The sequence below is a fragment of the Pelophylax lessonae genome (genome assembly GCF_965119305.1).
Source record: "Pelophylax lessonae genome assembly, chromosome: 9".
Classification (NCBI taxonomy): Eukaryota; Metazoa; Chordata; class Amphibia; order Anura; family Ranidae; genus Pelophylax; species Pelophylax lessonae.
The window spans coordinates 7,315,887-7,343,354 of record NC_138776.1 but is presented as its reverse complement, the minus strand read 5'-3'; the positions used below and the strand labels follow the sequence as shown (position 1 = coordinate 7,343,354).

Here is a 27,468-nt window from a genome sequence, read left to right as displayed (position 1 = left end):
CGGGCCGATCTCCTCACTAGATCCCCGACGATCGGGGAAGAGCGGCGGGGATCGCCGCTGCTCCTCCCCTGGCCCGACTCCCGCTGTGACTGAAAACAGCGGGAGCGAGCCTCCGGCGGCGCGCGCGTGCCGCCGAGAAGGGGGAGTGTCTGACAACGTAGTACTACGGTACTCAGTGGTAAAGTGGTTAAATGAAGACTTTAGATTTTTCTTGTTCGTGTCCCATAGACTTTAATAGAGTTTCCATGTTCACTAGAACTTCTCCTCTGTGCGAGATGTTCTTGCGCCAACCGAACAGGGGGGTGTTCTGCCCATCACTAGTGATCAGTGGACAGATTGGAAAACTTGGAAGGGGGGGGGGGGCTGCATATATACTGCTAACACCTATCACCCCAAATGGTCAATAAGCACTAAGCCCTGATGACATGTGACTTATTCAGGACATTCAGTATGGCCCCCCTAACACGCACTGATAAGATTTTCTGCAGGCAATAAAGCAAAAACCTCTAAAACATCTAAAAATCTGTCTCATACATTAGAGCGGGAGGCTTTCTTCAGTGGTGGGCTGGTTCTCATTGGATGGGGGGGATAATAAATTCTCCCTAAATATATTTTGCATGATCTCCCCAATAGACTGTCTCAGCTTTTGCTTCATATCTTTCCCCATGAAGACGTAGAGTATTGGGTTGATGCAACTATTGAACAGTGCCAGAGACTCTGAGAGAAGGTACAGGATGTACAGTACCTTAGTTTTAGTGTATAGCACAGTTACTCCTAGGATGTGGAGGGGGGCCCAGGAGATGAAAAACACAATAATAATACTTATTGCCATCTTGATGGTTTTTCTTCCTACTTCAGAAAATCTGATATTTTGTACTTTAAAAGCCAGATGAATGTAACAGATACAAATGATAATAAGAGGGATCAGAAATCCAAAAATTGCATATGTAAGAATGATTGGCTCTATCGTGTGAGATTCTAAATAACACCTGGTCCTGTTATCAGAGGTGTCATATCTTCTGTAGATGGGGGCAGGCAGACACATCACGAAGGACAACATCCAAATAGCCAAGCATATCATCCACGCCATTTTGATTCTTCTGTGATTTTGGGCCCACGCGTGATGGACAACCAGAATCCATCGGTCGATGCTGATAGCCACCAGGGTGAAGACACTGGCAAACATGTTAAGGATAATGATGAAGTATAACATCTTGCAGAGGACAGGACCGTACAGCCAGTCTGAGTAGAAGGACTGCACTATAAAGAATGGAAGACACAAGCAGCACATGATATCGGCCAGAGCAAGGTTCCCAAACCAAACAGTGGTCACGGTCCGCTCCATCTTCACTCCAGTAACCCAAAGCACCAGAGCGTTGCCGGGGACACCCACGAGAGCAGTGATAGAATAAACCAGGACATAGAACAAGTGCAGATGGCTGTAAATCATGGTTGGTTCCATTTCACTGCTGACATTAAACGTGGTTGGTTCCATTTCACTGCTGACATTGGACATCTTGTTTACCTGTAAAGACATCAAGAGTTACTTCATCTGTCTGATAATTATTCAATTCCATATTATTGTAAGGAAAATAATGTAACTTCTAGTATAAAAAAAGCGTGTGTGTGTGTGTGTGTGTATATATTATACACACACACACACACACACACACTATATTACCAAAAGTATTGGGACGCCTGCCTTTACACACACATGAACTTTAATGGCATCCCAGTCTTAGTCCGTAGGGTTCAATATTGAGTTGGCTCCACCCTTTGCAGCTATAACAGCTTCAACTCTTCTGGGAAGGCTGCCCACAAGGTTTAGTAGTGTGCCTATGGCATAGCTCCCAACTGTCCCTGATTTGGAACAAAGTCCCTCTGTCCCTCTTTTCCTCCTCATTTGTCCCTCATTTTGGTCTGATCTATATAGTTGTATATAAAATGCACTTTTTATCTTCCAAAAAGTGTTTCCCAGTGCTAAACCTTTTATCCAATTTCTAAACTGCTGCATTTGTAAATTTCAAAAGCCAATATAAAGGAATAGTAGTGGTAAAAGAAAGCACTTGTGTGCTTAAATAATCTTTTTTTGTATAATTCTCCTTTAAGGGGGCGTGGCAGGGTGTGTGTCCTATGCCCACATACTTTTTCTAATATGTGTCCCTCATTCCCATGTCAAAAAGTTGGGAGGTATGTCTGTGGGAATGTCTGACCATTGTTCCAGAAGGGCATTTGTGAGGTTAGGCACTGGTGTTGGATGAGAAGGCCTGGCTCCAATCTCTGCTATAATTCATCCTAAAGGTGTTCTATGAGGTTGAGGTCAAGACTCTTTGCAGGCCAGTCAAGTTTAGTGATGGACGAACATCGGCCAGGGTGGTTTGCGAACGCCAGCCGCAAATTTTCTCAAAAGTCCGCGAACCGCGAGTTCGCGGCGGGCCCCATTGACTTTAATGGGAGGCAAACTTTAAAAACTTTTATTTTGAAGTGGGCTGCAGTAAAATCTTTTCATTATATACACATCTCCCTAGTTCTGTTTTATCTATCCTAAGCGCAGAATTTTTAGCTTTTATGAACCTTAAAAACCTTTAGGTCATATTTGCAGCCACAAAAGACGTATTAGCTGTGCACAAATAGTCCCAGCACATGGACAATGTCATAACAGAAGTATTGCAATTGAAAAAGTTGCCCTAAATTGTTTTATTTATTTATTTTTTTCACAGCAAAAAATATATATATTTTTTTCATAAATCAGCCAGAACTGACAGCAGCCGGTAAATACATTGTCTAATACATATAGGGTCCATTCACACATCTGTAAAATGGGTCCGCATCCATTCCACAATTTAGCGGAACCTTTACAGACCCATTGTTTTTCATTTCCAGTCTGAAAAATTAGGCATTCACAGGATACAGAAGTAGGTGTCGGCCATTCCAGGCCCCAAAAATTAACCCACTTGCGTTTACCTGACAGCTAAGAACGTTGTATTCTGTGGCTGAAGGTACATTAGGCATTCACAGGATACAGAAGTAAGTGTCGCCCATTTCAGGCCCCAAACATTAGCCCACATGGGTTTACCTGACAGCTAAGTATGTAGTATTCTGTGGCTGAAGGTACATTAGGCATTCACACAGTATACAGAAGTAAGTGTCAGCCTGTATAGGCTGCAAAAATTAGCTCACATGGTTTGAACGGACAGCAAAGAACTTCGTTTTTGATGGCTAGAGGTACAGTAGGCGTTCACAGTACACAGAACCGTAAGTGTCGGCCTGTATAGACTCCAAAAATTAGCTCACATGGTTTGAACTGACAGCAAAAAACTTAGTTTTTGATGGCTGGAGGTATGGTAGGCGTTCACAGTACACAGAACCGTAAGTGTCGGCTTGTATAGCCTCCAAATATTAGCTCACATGGTTTGAACTGACAGCAAAAAACTTAGTTTTTGATGGCTAGAGGTATGGTAGGCGTTCACAGTACACAGAACTGTAAGTGTCGGCCTGTATAGGCTCCAAAAATTAGCTCACATGGTTTGAACAGACATCAAAGAACTTAGTATTTGGTGGCTGGATGTACATTAGGCATTCACAGAAAAAATAATTGTCTGCCCTGAAAGGCCCCAAAAATTTGCCATTCAATGGACAGGAAATGCCTTTGTTGCCGCTGTATGTAGCGAAGCCAAGGACCAGGAATTGTTGTGGGTGGAGGAATTTTGATGAAACCTGGTCTACTGGTCACACGTGTTAAATTCCTCAGAGATCCATGCCTCATTCATTTTTATAAATGTGAGGTAGTCTACACTGTCATGAGCTAGGCAAGTGCGCTTATCGGTCACGATCCCCCCTGCTGCACTGAACGTCCTTTCGGACAGGACACTGGATGGGGGGCAACCCAACATTTCCATTGCAAATTGTGCAAGCTCTGGCCAGAGGTCAAGCCTGCCCACCCAGTAGTCCAGGGGTTCATCACTCCTCAGAGAGTCCACATCAGCCGTTAACCCGATGTAGTCAGACACCTGTCAGTCTAGGCGTTCCCTCATGCTGCATCGGGAGTACAGCTGTCGATGGTTCGGCTGAAAGAAGGATCTCATATCTGAAGTGACCAAGACATCTTCCAACCGCCCTCTTCTTGCAGACGCTGTTTGATTGCTACCCGCAACTTTCTCTCTGTGACTGGAAATTCCTCAGCCAGCGCACGCAAAAGCAGAATGCAGCATTTCCCGCAGCAAGGCCTGGAAGTGCTGCATTCTGACCGCCCTCTGTGATTGTGGTAACATTTCCGCCATTTTGTGTTTGTACCGGGGGTCTAAGTACGTTGCCACCCAGTACATGGTCCTTGGCCTTTATGAGTTTTATACGGGGGTCCCCCTTAAAACACTGCAGCATGTAGGCCCCCATTTCCACTAAACCTGAAGCGGTATAATGGCCTGCTTCCAGCTCTTCATCCAGGATAATGTCGTCCTCATTCTCCTCCCCCCATCCACGGATAACACCAGGGATCCCAGAAAGGTTTAAAGCATGCTCTTCTTGCTCCTCCTCATCCCCCTCAGCACCATCCTCCTCCTCTGACTCCTCTTCAGACTCCTGCTGTAGATTTGTCTCAGATGGAGTAGCACCCCCTGGGAATTCTTTCAACATTGCGACTTCCTGATCTTCCTGCTCCTGCTCCTCGACAGCTTGATCAATGACACGATGCAATGCACGCTCCAGAACAAAGGCATAAGGTATGATGTCACTGATGGTGCCCTGGCCGTGACTGATCAGTTTGGTGATCTCATTGAATGGCTGCAGAAGTCTGCATGCACCCCGCATGAGCAGCCACTGGCGAGGTGAAAAAAACCCAAGCTCCCCAGAACCTGTCCTGCTGCTGAGTTTGAACAGGTAGTCATTAACTGCACGTTTCTGCTGGAGCAGCATATGCAACATTGAGTTCCATCGTGTCGGGCAGTCACAAATAAGACGCCTGAGGGGCAGGTTGTGTCGCCGCTGAATATCAGCAAGGCGAGCCATGGTTGTGTAAGATCTTCGGAAATGGCCCGAGATTTTCCTGGCCTGCCGCAAGAGGTCCTGGACCCCAGGGTATTTGCTAACGAATCGCTGCACCACCAAGTTCAGGATGTGTGCCATGCATGGCACGTGTGTTATTTTGCCCTGTTTCAGTGCGCTCAGCAGATTGGCACCGTTGTCGCACACCACGTTACCAACTGACAAATTCAGCGGTCTCAGCCACTGATCTGCCTGTGAACGCAAAGCTGAAAGGAGTGCAGGACCAGTGTGGCTCTTGGCTTCCAGGCACAACAGACACAGCACAGCATGGCAACGTCTCACCTGGCATGTGGAATAGGTTCTGGGTGGCGCAGGAGAAGTAACGGTAGCAGCGGAAGAGGAGGAGTCAGCCGAGGATGAGAGGGAGGATGGAGGAGGAGGCGAAGAAGAGGAAGGCCAGCTTGCAATCAGTGGCGGTACAACTAAATCTACATGGGTGCCACGGGTTGCATGCTTAACAGCCGTCAGAAGGTACACCCAGTGGGCAGTAAAAGTGATATACCTTCCCTGCCCGTGTTTGCTAGACCATGTGTCTGTGTAGATAACACCCCGCTTCAATCTGTGGTATTGGGGGGGCCATAGGTTTATCACACCAGTTCTACAAATAATTGGCCAGTATCTGTTGTCAATGTGTGTAGCACAGTTAACACAGCAAAAGAGGCCAAATTTTTGCAGGACTAAAATACAATCTTAGAAAAGTATACTGTTAAATAACACCCCGCTTCAATATGTGCTATTGGGAGGCCACTGGTCTATCACACCAGTTGTTCAAAAAATTGGCCAGTGAGTTTGGCACTGTGTGTATCAGACTTAACTCATTAAAAGAGGCAATATTGTTGCAGGACACAAATACACTTATGAAAGTATACTCACATAACACCCCACTTCAATATGTGGTATTGGGGGGTCACTGGTTTATCACACCAGTTGTTCAAAAAATTGGCCAGTGAGTTTGGCACTGTGTGTATCAGACTTCACTCAGCAAAAGAGGCAATATTGTTGCAGGACACAAATACACTTGTAAAAGTATACTCAGATCGGCTCTAAAAATTAGCTCACATGGTTTGAACTGACAGCAAAGAACGCAGTATATGATTGCTAGAGGTACAGTAGGCTTTCACTGTACACACAAGTTGGTGGCGGGCTGTTTAGGCCACAAACATGAGCTCACATGGGTTGAACTGACAGCAAAGAACGTAGTATATGATGGCTAGAGGTACAGTAGGTGTTCACAGTATACACAAGTAGGTGGCGGCCTCTATAGGCCGCAAAAATGAGCTCACATGGGTTGAACTGACAGTAAAGAACGTAGTATATGATGGCTAGAGGTACAGTAGGCATTCACAGTATACACAAGTAGGTGGCGGCCTCTATAGGCCGCAAACATGAGCTCACATGGGTTGAACTGACAGCAAAGAACGTAGTATATGATGGCTAGAGGTAAAGTAGGCATTCACAGTATACACAAGTTGGTGGCGGGCTGTTTAGGCCACAAACATGAGCTCACATGGGTTGAACTGACAGCAAAGAACGTAGTATATGATGGCTAGAGGTACAGTAGGCGTTCACAGTATACACAAGTAGGTGGCGGCCTCTATAGGCTGCAAAAATGAGCTCACATGGGTTGAACTGACAGTAAAGAACGTAGTATATGATGGCTAGAGGTACAGTAGGCGTTCACAGTATACACAAGTAGGTGGCGGCCTCTATAGGCCGCAAACATGAGCTCACATGGGTTGAACTGACAGCAAAGAACGTAGTATATGATGGCTAGAGGTAAAGTAGGCATTCACAGTATACACAAGTTGGTGGCGGGCTGTTTAGGCCACAAACATGAGCTCACATGGGTTGAACTGACAGCAAAGAACGTAGTATATGATGGCTAGAGGTACAGTAGGCGTTCACAGTATACACAAGTAGGTGGCGGCCTCTATAGGCCGCAAACATGAGCTCACATGGGTTGAACTGACAGCAAAGAACGTAGTATATGATGGCTAGAGGTACAGTAGGCATTCACAGTATACACAAGTTGGTGGCGGGCTGTTTAGGCCGCAAACATGAGCTCACATGGGTTGAACTGACACCTTTTTTACGCTCCAACATTTGAGCCACAGAAGCCTGCCTTTTTCCAGAAAAACGTGACAACGGCATCATGGAAGGTGGAGTGTTGGACAACTGTGAGGAGACAGGAGAAGGAAAAGGGGAAGGAGAAGGAGAAGGAGAAGAGGCTGGACGGTGAGAGCATAGAGTGTGGCTTTGTGGGTTCTGACAGTTTTGCTCCCACTGGGCTTGGTGTTGGGATTTCAGGTGCCTTATTAAGGCGGTTGTCCCTAGGTGAGTGCTGGGCTTAACGCGACTTATGCGTTGACTGCAAAGGCTGCAGATGGCAACACTGGTGTCAGCAACGTACACATTAATAAAAGCCCACACTGCAGAGCCATGTGCCGGCATCCTGGGAGCGCCAGATGTGACTGTACATGGTTGATGGCTTGCTCCTGATACATTTGCAGTCTGCTTTCTACCTCTTGTGCAATGCAAGTTCTGCCTGCCTCTCCTCCCTATCTGCCGGTCCGTCAGTTCGCCAGTTCTACAAATAATTGGCCAGTAACTGTTGTCACTGTGTGTAGCAGAGTTAACACAGCAAAAGAGGCCAAATGTTTGCAGGACTAAAATACAATCCTAGAAAAGTATACTGTTAAATAATACCTCAATTCAATATGTGGCATTGGGGGGGGGGGGGGCACAGGTTTATTACACCAGTTCTACAAATAATTGGCCAGTAACTGTTGTCACTGTGTGTAGCACTGTTTACACAGCGAGAGGCCAAATTTTTGCAAGACTAAAATACACTCTTAGAAATTTATACTGTTAAATAACACCCCACTTCAATATGTGGCATTGGGGGGGAGCATTGGTGTAGCACACCAGTTCAAAAAATTGGCCAGTGAGTTAGGCGCTGTGTGTACCAGACTTCACTCAGCAAACTAGGCAATATTGTTGCATGACACAAATACACTTGAAAAAGATTACTTAGATAACACCCCACTTAAATATGTGGCATTGAGGGGGGGGGGGGGCACAGGTTTATTACACCAGTTCTACAAATAATTGGCCAGTAACTGTTGTCACTGTGTGTAGCACTGTTTACACAGCAAGAGGCCACATTTTTGCAGGACTAAAATACACTCTTAGAAAATTATACTATTAAATAACACCCCACTTCAATATGTGGCATTGGTGTAGCACACCAGATCAAAAAATTGGCCAGTGAGATTGGCGCTGTGTGTACCAGACTTCACTCAGCAAACTAGGCAATATTGTTGCATGACACAAATACACTTGAAAAAGTTTACTCAGATAACACCCCACTTCAATATGTGGCATTGGGGGGGGGGGGCAATTGGTCTATCACACCAGTTATAATACATTATAAGTGCTTTTGTCACTGTGTGTAGTGTTGCTGCAGAAACGCTCAGTCTCACCACCACACCTGTCACAATGCTGCACAGTGCACAGTAATAGTACTAACCCACTATAATATGCTTTCTACAAAGTATATTATACTGTGGATTACCCCCCTCCCCTACCCCCCCCCCCCTTTTTAGTGCACTGCACAGCAATACCAAAAATTTTGCAGCCCTTTACATGACATTAACAGAGCAATTTGTGTGTGACTGCAGCCGATCTCCAACTGCCCCTAAAGCAACCACAGGATACCTGACCCTATAGTAAAGAGACTATAATAGACCCTAAAACGACATTGGAGCATTTTAAATGACTTTGGTGGACATTGACAAAGCAATTTGTATGTGACTGCAGCCGATCTCTAACTGCCCCTACAGCAACTACAGGATACCTCTCCCTAAGCTCAAAAGATACTAGACCTATACAAAAATACCAGCCCTGGAAAGGACTTTTGTGGACATTGACAGAGCGATTTGTGACTGCAGCCAATCTCTAACTGCCCCTAAAGCAACCACTGGATACCTGCCCCTAAGCTCAAAAGATACTAGTAGACCTATACCGAAAAATACCAGCCCTGGAAAGGACTTTTGTGGATCTTCACAGTGCTATATGTGTCTAGCAAACTCTCCCTGATGAGCACAGCAGACCTCTCCCTACACTGGCAGAAAGCGGAATTTGAAATGGCTGCCAGATCGGGTCTATTTCTAGGGTAGGGGGACTGTCCATGTGCTGGAATGTTTCAATTGGCTGTCCCATTCCACCTGACAGCTGTGTGACGGGTTAAAGTTCTCCCCAATGTAAACAAATATGGCCGCCGCGAACAACGCCATGTGTTCACAAATTTGGCGGGTAGCGAACAAGCAAAATTTGCCACGAACCGACCGCCGAGCGAATCGCAAGGCCACCTCTAGTCAAGTTCCTCCAACCCAAACTCGCTCATCCATGTCTTTATGGACCTTGCTTTGTGCACTGGTGGGCAGTCATGTTGGAACAGGAAGGGGCCGTCCCCAAACTCTTCCCACAAAGTTAGGAGCATGAAATTCTCCAAAATGTCTTGGTATGCTGAAACCTTATGAGTTCCCTTCACTGGAACTAAGGGGCCAAACCCAACCCCTGAAAAACAACCCCACACTATAATAACCCCTCCACAAAGCAAGGTCCATAAAGACATGGATGAGGAAGTTTGGGGTGGAGGAACTTGACTGGTCTGCACAGAGTCCTGACTTCAACCTGACAGAACACCTTTGGGATGAATTATACCAGAGACTGCGAGCCAGGCCTTCTCATCCAGCATCAGTGCCTGACATCACAAATGCGCTTCTGGAACAATGGTCAAACACTCCCATAGACACACTCCTAAACTTTGTGGACAGCCTTCCCAGAAGAGTTGAAGCTGTTATAGCTGCAAAGGGTGGGCCAACTCAATATTGAACCCTACGGACTAAGACTGGGATGCCATTAAAGTTTATGTGTGTGTAAAGGCAGGCGTCCCAATACTTTTGGTAATATAGAGTATATATACTATTGTATATACAGTATGAGTACAGTACTGTGCAAACATTTTAGACTCTTATGTAGAAATTCTGTAAAGTGAGGATTCCTTCATAAATAATGACATGAGAAGTTTTAAATGACCAATTAACAACCTACAAAGAAACCCCTAAAGGTGGGCACTCACTATAAGAGAATGAGGTGAACCGGTTTTTCTCGATGTTTCACAGAAAGTCGGAACCGAGGATGGAAATAATGGATGAAAATTCTCCTACAACAAAGGCTTTATTTGTTGTTATTTATTATTTCTGATCATGCGCCGTTTTTCGTATCTGATTTTTCCCGTAGGAAAACAGTACACATTAAACAAAAATCGTTTGTTCTGTTTACATTTGTCCCTTCGGAATTATTTGTTTGCAAAGTCAGAATCAGATGCGGAAAGTTGTGTACACAGTATAGGAAAAGCGAACGATCGCGCCTCGTACGGAATTTTTCTTCCTATTCTCTCTTAGTGTGTACCCCCTTAAGGCTGCGTTCACACATAGGCGTTCTGAGCCGTGGGTGAAATTGCCACCATTCAGCCCACAATTTAAAAATGCGCTATTAAATGTTAAATCGCACATCAGCGTGTTCAGGTACCAATTTTTTTAAAACGCAGTGCAATTCTGCCGCAATTGTTGCACAACAAACCACGCTGCAATCGCACTACTATTACACAAACCAAATCGCAAGACTCATGGGGAAACACGCCACACGCGATTTGTTTTGCCTAATTGCAGCGTGATTTGTCTCATGACAATCGCAGCAGAATCGCTCTGCGTTTTTGGGTGCCATTGAAATGAATGGAAACTGAACACGCTGATGTGGGATTTGATATTTTAACACCCTTGTGACGGTTCGCACCGTCACTGACAATGAAAAAACTATGTGATGGATAAATTGATGGTTTGGACTGCTTCAGTTGGTCAGACTTGTAACAGATGCATGTCCTCAGCTCAGACACCTGTCTTCCATGCATTGTAAATTATGCTGATTTGCTCACCTATTGTTTACGGTGGGTTCTCAGTATTTACACTATGATATGTGTATTTGTATCTTGTTTTAGCTTTGGTGCCGGCAGTCAGTTCTTCCAGGCTGGCTTAAGTGTAATGAGTTAATTAGCATGTTAATTGGGATTAGCCATGAGTCAGCTGTACCTCGTTAGCTATTCATTGTGTGATGTTTTGGGTAAATATTCATGTAGTGACCGACCTACTTCTAAAGTGTATAAAAGTCTGTTTCTTTTTTAATAAAGCAGTTAGTTGTTTCCAGTATACAAACTGTAAGGCTAGTTTTGTATGACGGCGGCTGGGATTTGATATCTATGTTCATGACTGCGAGGAAGCCGTATACTGACGGAAGACCACAAGTACAGTGTGGGTCTGAGGTTCCGTTACATTGGTGGCAAGTGGTGAAATGCTTCCTGCAGTCTGGGACATCCAAACCTCCACCAGGATCCAAGGTCCGGGGAGCAGAAGAGGAGAGGTACAGATATCAGCCACCATGGAAGAGGAATTCGGAAGGAGGTTGCGAGAGATGCAGATACAGTACAGGGGGCCAGTGTCAGAGAAGGTCCTGCTAGGATGGCATGATGTGATCCGCTGGGAACTCTGGAAGGAAGCGCTAGCTCGTGAGCAGCGACACCAGGGAAAAACCCTCCTCTCCTTCCAGGAAAGGTACTGGTCGCAGTACGAAGTGCGAATGGTGTTTTTGGGGAGATAACCGCATAATGAATGGAAAGCTGAGTTAAGCAGGCTGGTCCAGGTGGAGATGCGGTTGGATGAGAGCTATAGAGCCCTCCGCTGGTATGTAACCCAAGTGTGGACAGCAGACGACAGTCCAACGGAAGGCTTTTGCTACGGCGGCCTGGGGCTGTTATTAGAGAGGCTGTCTGAGGACCCCAACTTTGGGAGCGATTTGGAGTGGCGTTTGGAGGAAATATTGTAATACAGAGAACAGATGCTGAATGTCTTGGACGTGCACTGGGCACTGGAAGATTTGGAATTTCTAGCCAATCAGGAATGGGAGCTGGAGATCGCCTACAGACAGCTGCTAGACTCTGCTCAGCGCCGGCCTGGACTCCCCTTGCCTGGGAATATCCAGAAGTACCAGCTGACAGTCCAGAAATCCTGACTGAAGAGTCGGCAATGTGGCACAGTTATAGTGTGCTTTGCTCACCTGCACCCACGGTTTTGGATGCGGAGGTCTTATGGCAGATGCAGCAAGTGCTGACTCACCTTGACAAACCTGTTATTGCACAGGATGAGCTTTGATGGAGGAATGCATCTGATCAACCGCTGGATAAAGGTATGGAAGAAGAGGAAGCCATCTTTATTCCCCAAACACAGATCACAGATTTAATTAACTTTCCATCGGAGGATGATATGGAAGATAAATCACCCGCCAAAGTGTTGGCACTGGGCCCAAGGGCCACCAGCCCCTGCCCTGAACTTTCAGCAATTCCAGAGGCTGGGGATTTAATAGACTTTTCTGCTGAGGTGAAACATCCCAGTGAGTCTACAGCAGAAGAAAGGGCATCCAGGCACAGCGTGGCTGACCTCTGCCTGCAACAATTGGTGACTCAGGAAGATGTGTGCAAGGCCACTGACTTTACCGTTTACTTTCCTGCAGAACAGCTGGCATCAGGGCCTAACATCACTGAGCTCTACCCAACACCAACAGCAGCTTCAACATTCCTGAGAGAAGAGGCAGCTGACATTTCTGCTACACCACTGACAGGGACATATGATTTCCTGCAAGCAGCATCTGTGGAGTTACAAGAAATTTCTCCAGCTGAAGCGCTGACAACTGGACAGAGAGTCCAAGACCTCTGCCCCACACCTGTGGCAGTTTCAGAGGCCCAGGGTGAGAAAGTGGTGATCACCCCCCAGCAGCAGATCAGGATCCAGGGTGGGAAGAGAGAGGAGGTTGTTGTCCTCCCTCCCCAACAGTTAGCCGGAGCGGATTACATGGAGTCCCAGCAGAAGTGCTGGCAACAGAGCAGAGTGTGGCTGGCCTCTGCCCTCAATGTACAAAAGATGGAGTTTCTGTGATAGTGGATGGGACTGCGGTCTCCACCTCTACATCCCAGGGATGCTGGGCAGTTGGCCCAGGTCCCCAACAGCATGAGGGAGTGAACCCAGCCACCCTGTCTTCTCTTCAGCAGCTGAAAGAACTCCCGGGAGAAGGGCCAGTCCAGGTTTATCCACAGCAGCGGGTATGTTCTACGAGAGAGGCAGCGGTTGGCTGGGTGAGTAATGCTCCCTTTGGGACAATTTGCTTGGGATACTGTGTGGCTATAGACATTGGGGGGCTGGAACTACAGACTACCATCAAAGTCAACCCATTTGGGGTCCCCTCCTGTGTTAGTCTCCATCCAGAAGGGGAGAGATGTGACGGGAGTCACTTTGGTTGGGGGGGCCGTGGAACACAGCTTACCTTAGAGAGGTTGGGAAATAACTCTCTTAACCCCCTAGGAACTTCTTATGTGTAAGTCACCCTGTGCCTATTAGGGACACAGGGTGACCAAGAAGCCCAGTCTGGCTTGCACAAACCAGACTTTCACAGACTAATGGGATACGAGAGCTCCATGCGCCTTGCCAGGACAAACTTACAAGCTATGTGGAACTTTGTCAAGGAAGCTGCCATGATGGATTGACACTTTGGGATTTGTTACCCTACGAACTCAGGCACAGACCAGTTGGGGGTCTGGTACCTGGTTCGTCTACCTTTGGGGGGAAGATATGTGATGGTTCGCACCGTCACTGACAGTGAAAAAACGATGTGACAGATAAATTGATGGTTTGGACTGCTTCAGTTGGTCAGACTTGTAACAGATGCATGTCATCAGCTCAAACACCTGTCTTCCATGCATTGTAAATTATGCTGATTTGCTCACCTATTGTTTACGGTGGGTTCTCAGTATTTACACTATGATATGTGTATTTGTATCTTGTTTTAGCTTTGGTGGCGGCAGTCTGTTCTTCCAGGCTGGCTTAAGTGTAATGAGTTAATTAGCATGTTAATTGGGATTAGCCATGAGTCAGCTGTACCTCGTTAGCTATTCATTGTGTGATGCTTTGGGTAAATATTCATGTAGTGACCGACCTACTTCTAAAGTGTATAAAAGGCTGTTTCTTTTTTAATAAAGCAGTTAGTTGTTTCCAGTATACAAACTGTAAGGCTAGTTTTGTATGACGGCGGCTGGGATTTGATAGCTATGTTCATGACTGCGAGGAAGCCGTATACTGACGGAAGACCACAAGTACAGTGTGGGTCTGAGGTTCCGTTACAATCCTGTTTTGAAATCGCCGGCAGAATCGCAACAATTCCCCCCACAATTCAAAACTCCTATCTGTGAATGAAGCCTCAATCAATCATGAATTGATAAGTCCACCCTTTGCCTTTCAGCATCAATTTTTCCCAGTACATTTGCAGACAGTTAAGGATTTTGCAGGCATACGGTGCAATGCACGATTAAATAATTACAGAGCATCCGGAAAGTATTCACAGCGCTTCACTTTTTCCACATTTTGTTATGTTACAGCTTTATTCCAAAATGGATTCAATTCCTTATTTTCCTCAAAATTCTACAAACAATCCCCCATAATGACAATGTGAAAGAAAATTGTTTTAAGGCACATTTTCAAATTTATTAAAAATAAAAAAATCTTTCTTTTTTGTCTTTTTTTTTTTTTCTTTCTTACTTTAGAAAATCAAGGAGGAGACTAAATAAATATCGTAGTCTCGGTGGCAACCTAATCCTGTTGAACATTGCTTGCAAGCGTCTTATGGGATCTGGCCCCAGCCGTGGCTGCTGCCTAGTTCTGATCTGTATGTTTTGGTACACTGTTATTAGGGCACCCATATAGGTGCACATTACTAATATTGGTTTATTACTGATGTAAGTTGTATTTATTTGACCTTGTTCGCTCTTTTCTTGGCATAAATAAAATATTTGAAAAAAATAAAAAATAAAAAAGGAAAAAATCCCATGTACATAAGTATTCACACCCTTTGTTCAATACTTTGGTGAAGCTCCTTTGGCACCAATTACAGCCTCCAGTATTTTTGAGTATGATGCTACAAGCTTGGCACTCCTATTTTTGGTCAGTTTCTCCCATTCTTCTTTGCAGGACCTCTCAAGCTCCATCAGGTTGGATGTGGAGCGTCGGTGCACAGCCATTTTCAGATCTCTCCAGAGATGTTCAATCAGGTTCAAGTCTGGGCTCTGGCTGGGCCACTCAAGAACATTCACAGAGTTGTCCCGTAGATACTATTTTGTTATATTGGCTGTGTGCTTAGGGTCGTTGTCCTGCTGGCAGATGAACCTTCACCCCAGTCTGAGGTCCAGAGCGCTCTGGAGCAGGTTTTCATCAAGGATGTCTCTGTACATTGCTGCATTCATCTTTCCCTCCATCCTGACTAGTCTCCCAGTTCCTGCTGCTGAAAAACATCCCCACAGCATTATGCTGCCACCACCATGCTGCACTGTAGGGATGGTGATGGGTAGGTGATGAACGGTGCCTGGTTTCCTCCAGACATGACGCTTGCCATTCAGGCCACAGAGTTCAATCCTTGTTTCATCAGGCCAGAGAATTTTGTTTCTCATGGTCTGAGAGTCCTTCAGGTGCCTTTTGGCAAACTCCAGGCCTGCTGTCATGTGCCTTTTACTGAGGAGTGGCTTCTGCCTGGCAACTCTACCATACAGGCCTGATTGGTGGAGTGCTGCAGAGATGGTTGTTCTTCTGGAAGGTTCTCCTCTCTCCATAGAGAAACGCTGGAGCTCTGTCAGAGAGACCATCGGGTTCTTGGCCACCTCCCTGACTAAGGCCCTTCTCCCCCGATCGCTCAGTTTGGCCGGGCGGCCCGATCACGAAGAGTCCTGGTGGTTCCAAACTTCTTCTATTTATAGATGTTGGAGGCCATTGTGCTCATTGAGATCCTTAATGCTGCAGACATCTTTCTGTACCCTTTCCCAAATCTGTGCCTCCATACAGTCCTGTCTCAGGGGGTCTACAGACAGTTCCTTGGACTTCATGGCTTGGTTTGTGCTCTGACATGCACTGTTAACTGTGGGACCTTAAATAGACAGGTGTGTGCCTTTCCAAATCATGTCCAATCACCTGAATTTATCACAGGTGGACTCCAATCAAGTTGTAGAAACATCTCAAGGGTGATCAGTGGAAACAGGATGCACCTAGGCCCTATTCTAAGTGTCATAGCAAAGGTTGTGAATACTTATGTACATGGGATTTTTTCATTTTTTTATTTTTAACCACTTTAAGACCGGAAGATTTTGCTGCTTATTGACCAGGCCACTTTTTTCAACTTGGCACTGCGTGATTTTAACTGACAATTGCACAGTCATGCAATGCTGTACCCAAACAAAATTTACGTACTTTCTTTCCCACAAACATAGCTTTCTTTTGGTGATATTCGAGCACCTCTGCGCTTTTTATTATTTGTGATAATAATTAAAAAAGAGAGAACATTTTGAGAAAAAAAATGACATTTTCTACTTTGTCTTTAAAAAAAATCCAATATACTCAATTTTTGTCATATATTTTGGCCAAAATGTATTTAGCTATATGTCTTTGACAAAAAAATTGCAATAAACATATTTTTATTGGTTTGCGCAAAAGTTATAGCTTCTACAAACTAGGGTGTAAATACTGGAATTTATGCAGCTTGTACTTTCTGATTGCCTATCTCATTTCATGAAGTGCTAAAATGGCAGGGCAGTACAAACCCCCCCCCCCAAATTACCACTTTCTTGAAAGTAGACTTCCTAAGGAATGTTTTGAGAGGCATGTTGAGCTCATTGAATATTTAATATTTTTGTAACAGGTGTTTGAAAAATGACAAAAAAAAAAAAATAATAATTTTTTTACACAAAGTTGTCATTGAAATGATATATTGCTCAGCCATTCCATGGGTATATGTGTAATTACACCCCAAAATATATTCTGACACTTCTAAGTACAGGGATACCACATATGTGAGACTTTTTGGGAGCCTAGCTGTGTACGGGACCCCGAAAACCAATCACCACCTTCAGAATTTCAAAGGGAGTAAATTTCTCATTGCACTTTCTCATTACCTATCACAGTATTGGAGGCCCTGAAATGTCCATGGAATATTTAATATTTTGACACAAGTTTTGGGAAAATTAAATTTTTTATTTTATAGAGCTGCAAAATACTCATCATGCATCTTAGCAAATACCCTGGGGTGTCTACTTTTCGAAAAGGGGTCATTTGGGGGGGGGGGGGTGTTTGTGCCATCTTGGCATTTCATGGCCTTCAAAACTGTGATAGCTCGTGAGGTGTGAAATCAACAATTTACGCCCTTAGAAAGCCTGAAGGTGGGGATTGGTTTTCGGGGTCCTGTACGTGGCTAGACTGCCAAAAAGTCTCACACATGGGGTATCCCCATACTAAGGAGAAGCAGCAGAATGTATTTTGGGGTGTCATTTCACATATAGCCATGGCATGTGCGAGCAATATATCATTTAGTGACAACTTTGTGTAAAAAAACAAATAAATAAAAAAAAATAATAATTTTCCCGAAACTTGTGGCAAAATATAAAATATTCCATGGACTCACCATGCCTCTCTGCTAATAGCTTGGAGTGTCTACTTTGCAAAATGGGGTCGTTTGGGGGGTTTTGTGCTATCTTGAAATTTCAGGGCCTCCGAAACTGTGACAGGTAGTGAGGAAGTAAAATGTGCAATTTACGCCATTAGAAAACCTGAAGGTGGTGATTGGTTTTCGGGATCCCGTACACAACTAGGCTCCCAAAAAGTCTCACACATGTGGTATCCCTGTACTCATGAGAAGCATCAGAATGTATTTTTTGTCATTTCACATATACCCATGGCATGTGTGACCAATATATCATTTAGTGACAACTTTGTGTAAAAAAACAAAAAAAAAAAAAAACAAATTGTCATTTTCCTGAAACTTAGGGCAAAATATAAAATATTCCATGGACTCAATATGCCTCTCAGCAAATAGCTTTGGGTGTCTACTTTCCAAAAAGGGGTCATTTGGGGGGTGTTTGAACTGTCCTGGAATTTTATGCTCAATCTTAGCCACACATCACCCACTCTTCTAACCACTTGAAAACCAAGCCTTTTCTGTGACTTTTGTTTATATGAAAAAATATATATTTTTTTTACTAGAAAATTACTTTGAACCCCCAAACATTCTATATTTTTTTTAAAGCAGAGGCCCTACAGAACAAAATGGTGGCTGTTGCAATTTTTTCGTCACACGGTATTTGCGCACAGATTTTCCAAACGCAATTTTTGTGGAAAAAAAACACTTTTTTTTAAATTTAATGCACAAATACACTATATAATTCCTAACTGTTTGGTAAACTTTAAAAGACTATCTTATGCCGAGTACATAGATACCAAACATGACATGCTTTAAAATTGCACACGCCTGTGCAGTGGCAAAAAAATACGTACATTTTTAAAAGTCTTTAAAAGTCTTTACGGGTTATTACTTTGGACTTACAGAGGAGGTCTACTGCAAGAATTACTGCCCTCGACCTGGCGTTCACGGCGATACCTCACATGCATGCTGCAATTGTGGTTTACATATGACACTAGACCAACGCTTGTGTGCACCTTTGTGCACAAGCACGGGGGGACAGGGGTGCTTGAATTTTTATTTTATCTTTTTTTATTATTTATTTTGCTTTTTTATGTTATTTTGACACCTTCCCTTTCATTTTTTTTAAATCATTTTTATTGTTATCACAGTGAATTTACATATCCCCTATGATAGCAATCTGTAGTGACAGGTACTCTTTTTTTAAAAGAATTGGGGTCTTTTAGACTTCAGATCTCTCCTCTGACCTTAACGCATCTGACCAGTGACCACACCAAAATTGGTGAGATAAAATGCTTTCCCAATTTCTCAATGGCGCTGTTTATTTCTGGCAAAACAGAAGTCATGAAAAGCTCGTAGCTTCCGGTATCTTAGGCCACGGAGAGGATTGGAGCCATTCTCATATCCAATCAGCTCTATGGTCAGATAATGGAACCACCGGCTGCACTCTCGGGTTAACCGGTGGGACAGGAGAGCCCGAGAAAAAACGCAGAAGGCGGTGGGGGGGGGGGGGTGTTGGGGAGTCCCACTGCTTGTAAAAGCAGTCTAGTGGCCAATTATCTGCTAGGATCACTTTTACATGTAAGCCGACTGCTGGCTGTAAAAAACAATACCAAGATGATGCCTAAATCTGCAGGCATCATCCTGGTATAACCACTCAAAGTCCAGCAACGTACCAGTACCTTGCTGGTCCTTGCTTGGCATGTATTGTAGTTTTTTTTTTCATGCAGCCTGTGGGCTGAATAAAAAAAAGAGAACCTAACATAAATCTCCGCAGGAAAATTGTGTAGTATTACACACCATTAACCACCCAAACATCCAAACCCACTTTCTAATGATGGGTATAAGTGACCAAAACCATGTACTAACACTAATTTTTTTTTTTAACTGCGGTGGTGAAATCACCTACCACAGCGCTGCCATCAGAGATTTCTATATATGCTGAGCGCAAACACTGTTTGTGTCAGAATAAGAAAATGAACTCAAATGACAACTATTTTGGCTTTTTTATTTTATATTTTTTTTGTAATTTTTTTGTAACTTTTTTTGTCATTTTTTTTGTAACTTTTTTTATACTTTATTATTTCTTCAACTTAACTGTAACATTCCAGGTTAGGGTCTCTCAAAATGACAATAGCCATCAAACATCTTTCGAGACCCTGTGTTAGTGTGCCCCAATACTATGTTGTGCCGTACCCTACACTAAAACTCCACTAGTGTGTGGTAGCGACGAAAACATTCCGCGATGCAGAGACCAGGTTGGTCAGCACAGTCGGGACAATAATAACGGGTGTCATGCCTAAATCCGCGCCTGCTACAGACACAACATCTTCTTTGGGGTCGTCTTTGGGTAGGGGTACGCGGGAGGACTTGTGGAAAATGGCTCTCATGCAGCCGGCTCACTGCATCTGGAAGGGGAAGTTGGGCAGGAACACCTCCTGGGTACAGGTAGGCATTGATGATCTCCTTCTGGAATTCTCGGAAGGATCCGGTTCCTCCTGACGCCCTGTATAGGACAAAGGGGTTCAGCATAGCCAATTGGAATAAATAAACAGACACTTTTTTGTACCAGCGTCTGGCTTTACGGGCAACTAAATACGGTGCCAAAAGCTGGTGGTTAAGGTCCACCCCTCCCATATTAAGGTTGTAGTCGTGGACACAGAGGGGTTTCTCCATAACGCCAGTTGCCGTAGGGATTTGGATCGTCGTGTCTGGGTGAATGGAGGACAGAACGAAAACATTCCGTGTATCCCTCCACTTCACTGCAAGCAATTTGTCCGTTTTCAAGCAGGCACTCTACCCCCGACTAAGATGGGAATTTACAAGCCATTGGGGGAAGCCCCAGTGATTAGGTCGCATGGTGCTACATGCGCCAGATTGTAATTCAAGAAGGTGACTAAATAGTGGCATGCTTGTGTAAAAGTTGTCCACGTACAAATGGTACCCCTTTCCGGATAAGGGTGACACCAAGTCCCAAACTATCTTGCCGCTGCTCCCTATGTAGTCTGGGCAGTTGGGGGGCTCCACAGAGCTATCTTTTCCCTCGTAGACCAAGAGACTAACTGTATAGCCTGTGGCCCTGTCACACAGCTTGTAGAACTTGACCTCGTATCTGGCACGCTTGCTGGGGAAGTACTGTTTCATAGCAAGGCGGCCAGTAAACTTAATCAGGGACACCAACAACTTATACTTAGTTTGATTGTGCTCTGGTTTGTATTGTTACCATAGATGATACCTACATCCCAAATTATACTGATTAAGTATTACCAATTCCTCCTAGAGGAAATTGGTGATGTGTGGTATCGTATTCAAAGGTGTACGACTGCACATGTATTTTATATAAAAGTTAAATTTTAATTATGTTGTTAAAACACATTCAAAATTTTCACAATGACATTACAGACATACAAAAAATGTGCATGAAAAAGATATATATACACACATAACCAATAAATCATTGGTGACAATTCAAAAGTTGTTTGACAAGTAAGATCCTCTTTAGATTGAAGTGGGGCTAATCATGCCACCACTTATATCCTGGCCCGACATGTTTCACTATACAAAGCTTCTTCAGGGGCGGATTAACTTGATAAAGCTATCGTTCTCCCATTCTCAGTCGAAGCCCTATTGGAGGAAACGCGTCAGAAGGGAGGCGTGCCGTCATTGCGTCACACGGAGTCCGTGCTGCAGCCGAACACGAGTCACATACAGAGATCCTCTGCTTATAGAATTACCATCTTGCCTGTACCAACTTGAACCATGTAAGTGCAATCTTTTTTTGTGAAGTTTCGTGTGAGCTGTTAGCCATCTACCCTTATTGAGAGAGACAGCAGGATTTTTCACAAGTCACAGCCGTTGAATAGAAAGCTGTTTTTTTCCTTTGTCCGGTAAGAGGCTCATATTGGTGTTCACACTGGTGGTTCTGTGCATGTGTGGAGGTGTTCAAGTTGAGATTTATACAGTCAAAATACGAAAAGATATTCTAAGGCACTTATCTTATATCCGCCGGGTAAGGAGGAATTTCACAAGGTGGAGGGATTCAACCAGTTGTTTATCACTACACTGATTACGTTTTGGACTCTCTATCACTGTATACATTTTTCATCACAGAAGTCTAAGAAGAATTTTATTCCTTTTTCGTTTGTGAATTTTTGCACATAATAACTGTGGACTGTTTATTACACATTGTGATATACTTTGATTCAATTTTGTTTTGTTTCATCCTATTTTATATCACTACTTTATGTCACTTAGGGGTTTTTACACCACTTTTTGATTTTTTATGTTAAGTTTATAACACTATATATATTTTTGAAATGCGCACCATTCACATTACACAAAGATATCGTTACTGTCTATAAAACATCAATATAAATAATTATTAATGAGTTACACAGACATACATACTTTCAGAGTGTTTATAAAATTGGAGAGCCGGTCCCTCCCGCCTACATACTCCGCATGCAGTATACCCAATGCCGCACACCCCTGTCTCTATCCATCTAGCTATTGGGTATACTGCATGCGGAGTATGTAGGGGGGAGGGACCGGCTCTCCAATTTTATAAACACTCTGAAAGTATGTATGTCTATGTAACTCATTAATAATTAAATTAAATTATTTATATTGATGTTTTATAGACATGTGTAGTCGTACACCTTTGAATACGAAACCAGTAAAGTCCCCCTAAGCCCACACATCAACAATTTCCTCTAGGAGGAATTGGTAATACTCAATCAACGCCAACAACTTGTTTGGGGGTAAGCAAGGCTGCAAACCGCTGATTGAAGTGGTCTACGAGGGGCCGAATTTTGTGGAGCCGGTCATATTCAGGGTCTCCCCGAGGATGACAGATTTCATTGTCGTTGAAATGCATAAATCGCAGAATTTGCTTGTATCTCGCCCTGGACATGAAGGCAGAGTACACGCACATATGGTGAATTGGGCTAGTGGACCAATATAGCCGCAATTCACTCTTTTTGGTTATGCCCATGTTGAGGGAAAGGCCCAGAAAGATTTTAAAATCGGGAACCGTTAAAGGTTTCCAGGCGAATGGTCTAGCAAGGGGCCAAATTGGGTTGGCGGCGAAGAATTGTTGTGCATATAAATTTGATTGATCCACAATAGATCTGAAAAGATCTTCCGTGAAGAACAGCTCATAAAAATACAGGGGCGTAAAACCAGTTATTTCCGCTTGGATTCCAGGTTGGGCAGTGAATGGGGGATGTACGGGCGCTGTAGTATCAGTGGGTTGCCAATTGAGATATGCCAGCGCATCAGGGAGGGCACTATGGGCTCTACTGGCCTGTCTTCGAATACGCGGTGGCTGTGGGCCACTACTTGTGCTAGCCACCGCACCAGCTTCAACTGCACTTATGAGATTCGCCACGTCACCAAGTGTTACTGAAGTGCTGGTTGTACTAGGTCCAGGGTGTACTAGGCCGCTGGCGCTTGCCAGGCCACCAGAAGGATGAGTGGCACTAGTACCGACACTCCATACGAGCACCCTGCGATTCCTGCATCTCAGCAACTCCAGAATGGGGTCGGAAACGCCTGGGTCTAACAGGGACCCATCCGTCATCAGAGCTGTCTGTCAGGGAGATGCTGCTCTCTTCAGGTTCGTATACTGACCCTGATTCTGCCAGGGAGGCTTCCCCATCGCTCTCATCTGACATGGTCAGTATACTGCAAGCTATTAGTTATTTTAAAGGGGACAGCAATTTTACACTGTTATACAAGCTGTACACTCACTACTTTACATTGTAGCAAAGTGTCATTTCTTCAGTGTTGTCACATGAAAAGATAGAATAAAATATTTACAAAAATGTGAGGGGTGTACTTACTTTTGTGAGATACTGTGTGTGTGTGTGTGTATGTATGTGTGTGTACGTACTGTATATGTGTGTGTGTGTGTGTGTGTGTATATGTGTGTCTATATATGCATGTGTACATATGCATGTACATGTGTGTATGTGTACATGTGTGTCTGTACATGTGTGTGTGTGTGCACATGTGTTTGTGTGTGTATATGTGTGTGTGTGTGTGTATGTTTAATCCTGACCCCCCTATTCCTGTACCATCAGAACCGCTTTTGTAGGGCTTGTTTGTGATAGCAGCAAGGACTGCTGCTACTCTCAAAAGCAATCCATGCTCAGATTGCTTTTTAACAGTAGGTAAAGAGGCAATATGTTGCCACCTCACCACCTGTTTTAAGCCCGCATATGCAGCATTTCCACACCGCAACCATGCAATGTACACAGTTGCAGGGTGGTTGCAGTGCAGCCCCATTCACCCTGGGTATACCTCAAGCTGCAGCCACAGCATATCTACACCCCCAGCTGCTGCCTTTGCAGCTAAAGGGGGAGAAGTTGAGGGGTGGTAAAAACAGCTCAACCATGTGGTTTTACAGCCCCTCCAACCTGACATGTGAACAAGCCCTTGTTCACATCTGTGTGGCTGCTTGCTGTGTGTAGGGTAGCCCATTCATTTCAATGGGCTTCCCTACCGGCAGAAATACAGGGAAAGAAGTCCTTGATCTCTTTTTTTTTTTTTAAATTGAGCTGCATTAAAAGCACCCCATGTTTTCCAATGTGTGGGGTACCATTAATAATTCATGGCACCCCTAAAGAGCAGAGCGTTTGTCTGTAGTTCGGGAACGAGCGCGATTTTGCGTGTGTTCCGTGACACACAGTAACGTGAACCAAGCCTTTTCAAGGGCGACCAGATGGAAAAAAGGTTGAGAGACACTGGTTTAGAGGCATGCAAGTACGTGTCCCCTGCTGATCTGTGCTGTGATTGGACACAGTGCGAGTTTTTCAGCACGTTACAGCCAATAATTTTGGCTATATACCTGCTGATCGGCTAGGACCAATCACAGTTAACCCATTGATTACCCTCCTGATAACTCCTATCACCCAGCCATTGTACAGTATTATCAGGCTCTCCTTCCTGCATCTGGTGACCCCTCTAGTGATATAAAGATCTATATAGAGGAATCAGGACCTCCTTCCTCCTGCTGGTGACTACTCTAGTGATATAAATATCTATAAAGAGGAATTGAGACCTCATTCCTCCTGCTGGTGACCCCCCTAGTGATGTAAAGATCTATATAGATATATAGAGGAATCCAAACTTCCTTCCTTCTGCTGGTGACCCCTCTAGTGATGTAAAGATCTATATAGAAGAATCATGACCTCCTTCCTGCTGCTGGTGACCCCTCTAGTGATATAAAGATCTATATATATAGAGAAATCTGGACCGCCTTCCTCCTGCTGATAATCCCTCTAGTAATATAAAGATCTATATTGAGTATTCAGGTCCTCCTTCCTCCTGCTGGTGTGATTACGCAACAATTCTATTAGCTGTCCCCACTGCCTACTCACACTGTTTTCTCATTTGGCAATCATCTGAAATTACCCCCCCCCAAATTTTTTTTTTCTGTAGTTCTGGTTAACATTGGATCCCCAATAATTTACTTTATCAGAGGATTCTTGTCACCTAAGTGCTTTATTTTCACATTCAGAAGCATTGACCTGCAGTTTCCTCTTTTTTAAACAATCTTCTAGCAATGCCAAATTCCATGTTCCTCCAGCAACATCATCCCGATTCCCTACTACAAACCTTTTTGGATTAAGCAAAGAGACATACCTTACCCACCAAGCCTTGCACTTAGACACAGATTGAATAGAACAGGACCTAGCACAGAGCCTTGTGGCACACCACTAGTGACTGGTCTCTCTCCTGAATGTAATCCATATACAACCAAACTCTGATATCTGGTCTTCACCCAACCACGCATCCACTGACCTGTTGGTAGAGTCTTACCTCCTGTCTGCAGCAGATCAGAAGAATCTTCTTGAATGGTATCAAGTAATCTGGAGCTTAGTAACCAAATGGCAGCAGTATTTGCTTAAACAGAAAATCCAGATATTATCAATAGTGGAAAAGCTTCATCCCCATGGATCTAGAAAATAGTAGAAGGTAGCAGCACGCAGGGAACTCCGAGAATGTCACAAACACAATTCTACTCACATCCTCAAACTAGTAAAGAGAAATAACAGATGAGACAGCTGAACAAATTGTAGTAAAAATGGAAAGATCTATAAGTCTTTGAATTCGCTAAACTTACCTTTCGCAACTTCCTTTCTGAGATATAGACACTTATAAAGAAAAAAATGCATCACTATAAGTGGTTTTTAGGTGGAAATAACACACACAGTCCCAGTACAATGAAATAACTTGTAATGAAATAATGCAGTCAGTTCACAAACGTCTGGTGGGAAGGCAGTCAAACCGAGAACGCTCACATTTCCATCAGCCTGCAGAAAGTGACAGCGTCTGTAGAGACGGACAGAACGCGGCCTAGCAGTCTTGAGCACAAGCATAGTTACGTAGTTAGTCAGGTTGATAAAAGACACAAGTCCATCTGGCTCAACCAATAAAAAACAAAAAACAGTAAAGAAAACCCAACCATACAATCCCATATACACAATCCTATACCCAGAGTTTATCCAGAGGAAGGCAAAAAAACCCCAGCAAAGCATGATCCAATTTACTACAGCAGGGGAAAAAATTCCTCCCTGATCCCCCGAGAGGCGATCAGATATTTCCTGGATCAACTTTACCTATAAATATTAGTACCCAGTTATATTATGTACACCTAGGAAAGAATTCAGGCCTTTTTTAAAGAAATCTACTGAGCTGACCAGAACCACCTCTGGAGGGAGTCTATTCCACATTTTCACAGCTCTTACGGTGAAGAAACCTTTCTGAAACCTTTCCTCTAGATGTAAAGAGCGCCCCCTTGTCCGCTGTGATGACCTTAAAGTGAATATCTCAACACCAAATTCACTATATGGACCCCTTATGTATTTATAGATGGAGATCATATCCCCCCTTAATCTCCTCTTCTCAAGAGAGAATAAATTCAGTTCCTCTAATCTTTCCTCATAGTTGATGTGATCCTGGCGACAAACGATTTGATCAGTCCTTCTGATTATAGAATCCCCTATTACCACCAACTGTCTAGGCCTACCTGCACTACTCTCACCACCCCTACTAGACGGGCTGCTCTCCCGGCTGCTAGGGATATCAGTGACATCTAGGTCTGCCACCTCTGAGCTTGCCACCCCCAAATCTTCACCCAACATGGCAAATCTGTTAGGGTGTTTAAACCCAGGGCTTGCCTTCCTTTTTTGTGAGCCCCTACCACTCCCTCTGATTGTATTAACCCATCTTCCTATCTGATAATCCTGACTTAACCCTCAACCCTCCCTATTAACCCCACTAGCCACCTGCTCAGTGAGCAGAGAAACCCTTTCAAGGTTGTCAGTTCTGCCCAGTGTTGCAATTTGCTTCTCCAGATCTCTAAGGCGAGCTTCCAGAAGGGCAACCCACTCACATCTGTCCCAGCGGTATCTGTCCTGGAGCGGTTGCTCTGTTATTTTATACATGCGGCACACTGTGCCCTGCATAAAACCTTGAATCTTGCTAGCACACATTTTCCAGCTTACAACAATAATACAACTAATAGAAAATTTCAGATGTTACTTACTGGTCTTAAGAATCCTGGTATAATCAGGAGTCTGTTATAAGCAGGCAGATGTCCAGAGAAGTTGCGAACCCCATGCTTTCCCTCCTCATCAGGAACCTTTTCCTGTCTCTAGTTCTGTCCTGCCAGACAGGGTACCTGTCCCTACTCTAACCTCACAAATGAGTGCCAAACCTGGGATCCAGGGCCTTAAATAGGCTCTGCCTGACCCAAGGTGGCCACCCCAGTGACACAAGAAACCACAAAAGAACCATTTTCCT

General features: G+C 44.2%; 2 protein-coding genes across 3 annotated transcripts in view; both read right to left on the bottom strand.

Annotated features, from left to right (window-relative positions):
* LOC309563248 (C3a anaphylatoxin chemotactic receptor-like) overlaps positions 1-25,641 on the bottom strand; it is a gene marked incomplete at its 3' end in the record, with an annotated part of 76,374 nt that extends 50,733 nt beyond the window's left edge. The window contains exons 1-2 of one of the 2 annotated variants that reach the window (XR_014225714.1): positions 25,465-25,641; positions 1,482-1,525 (exon numbers count right to left, since the gene is read on the bottom strand). Of the gene's footprint in view, positions 1-1,481; positions 1,526-25,464 lie in introns of those variants that run through there. The other variant, XM_082267648.1, reaches the window with a different exon arrangement.
* On the bottom strand, positions 536-1,450 carry LOC309564153 (C3a anaphylatoxin chemotactic receptor-like; the record flags this gene model as incomplete). Its single annotated transcript, XM_082268782.1, has 1 exon — positions 536-1,450. The coding sequence occupies one exon, from the start codon at positions 1,448-1,450 to the stop codon at positions 536-538; it is 915 nt and encodes a 304-aa protein (XP_082124908.1).
* Positions 25,642-27,468: the final 1,827 nt, after the last annotated feature.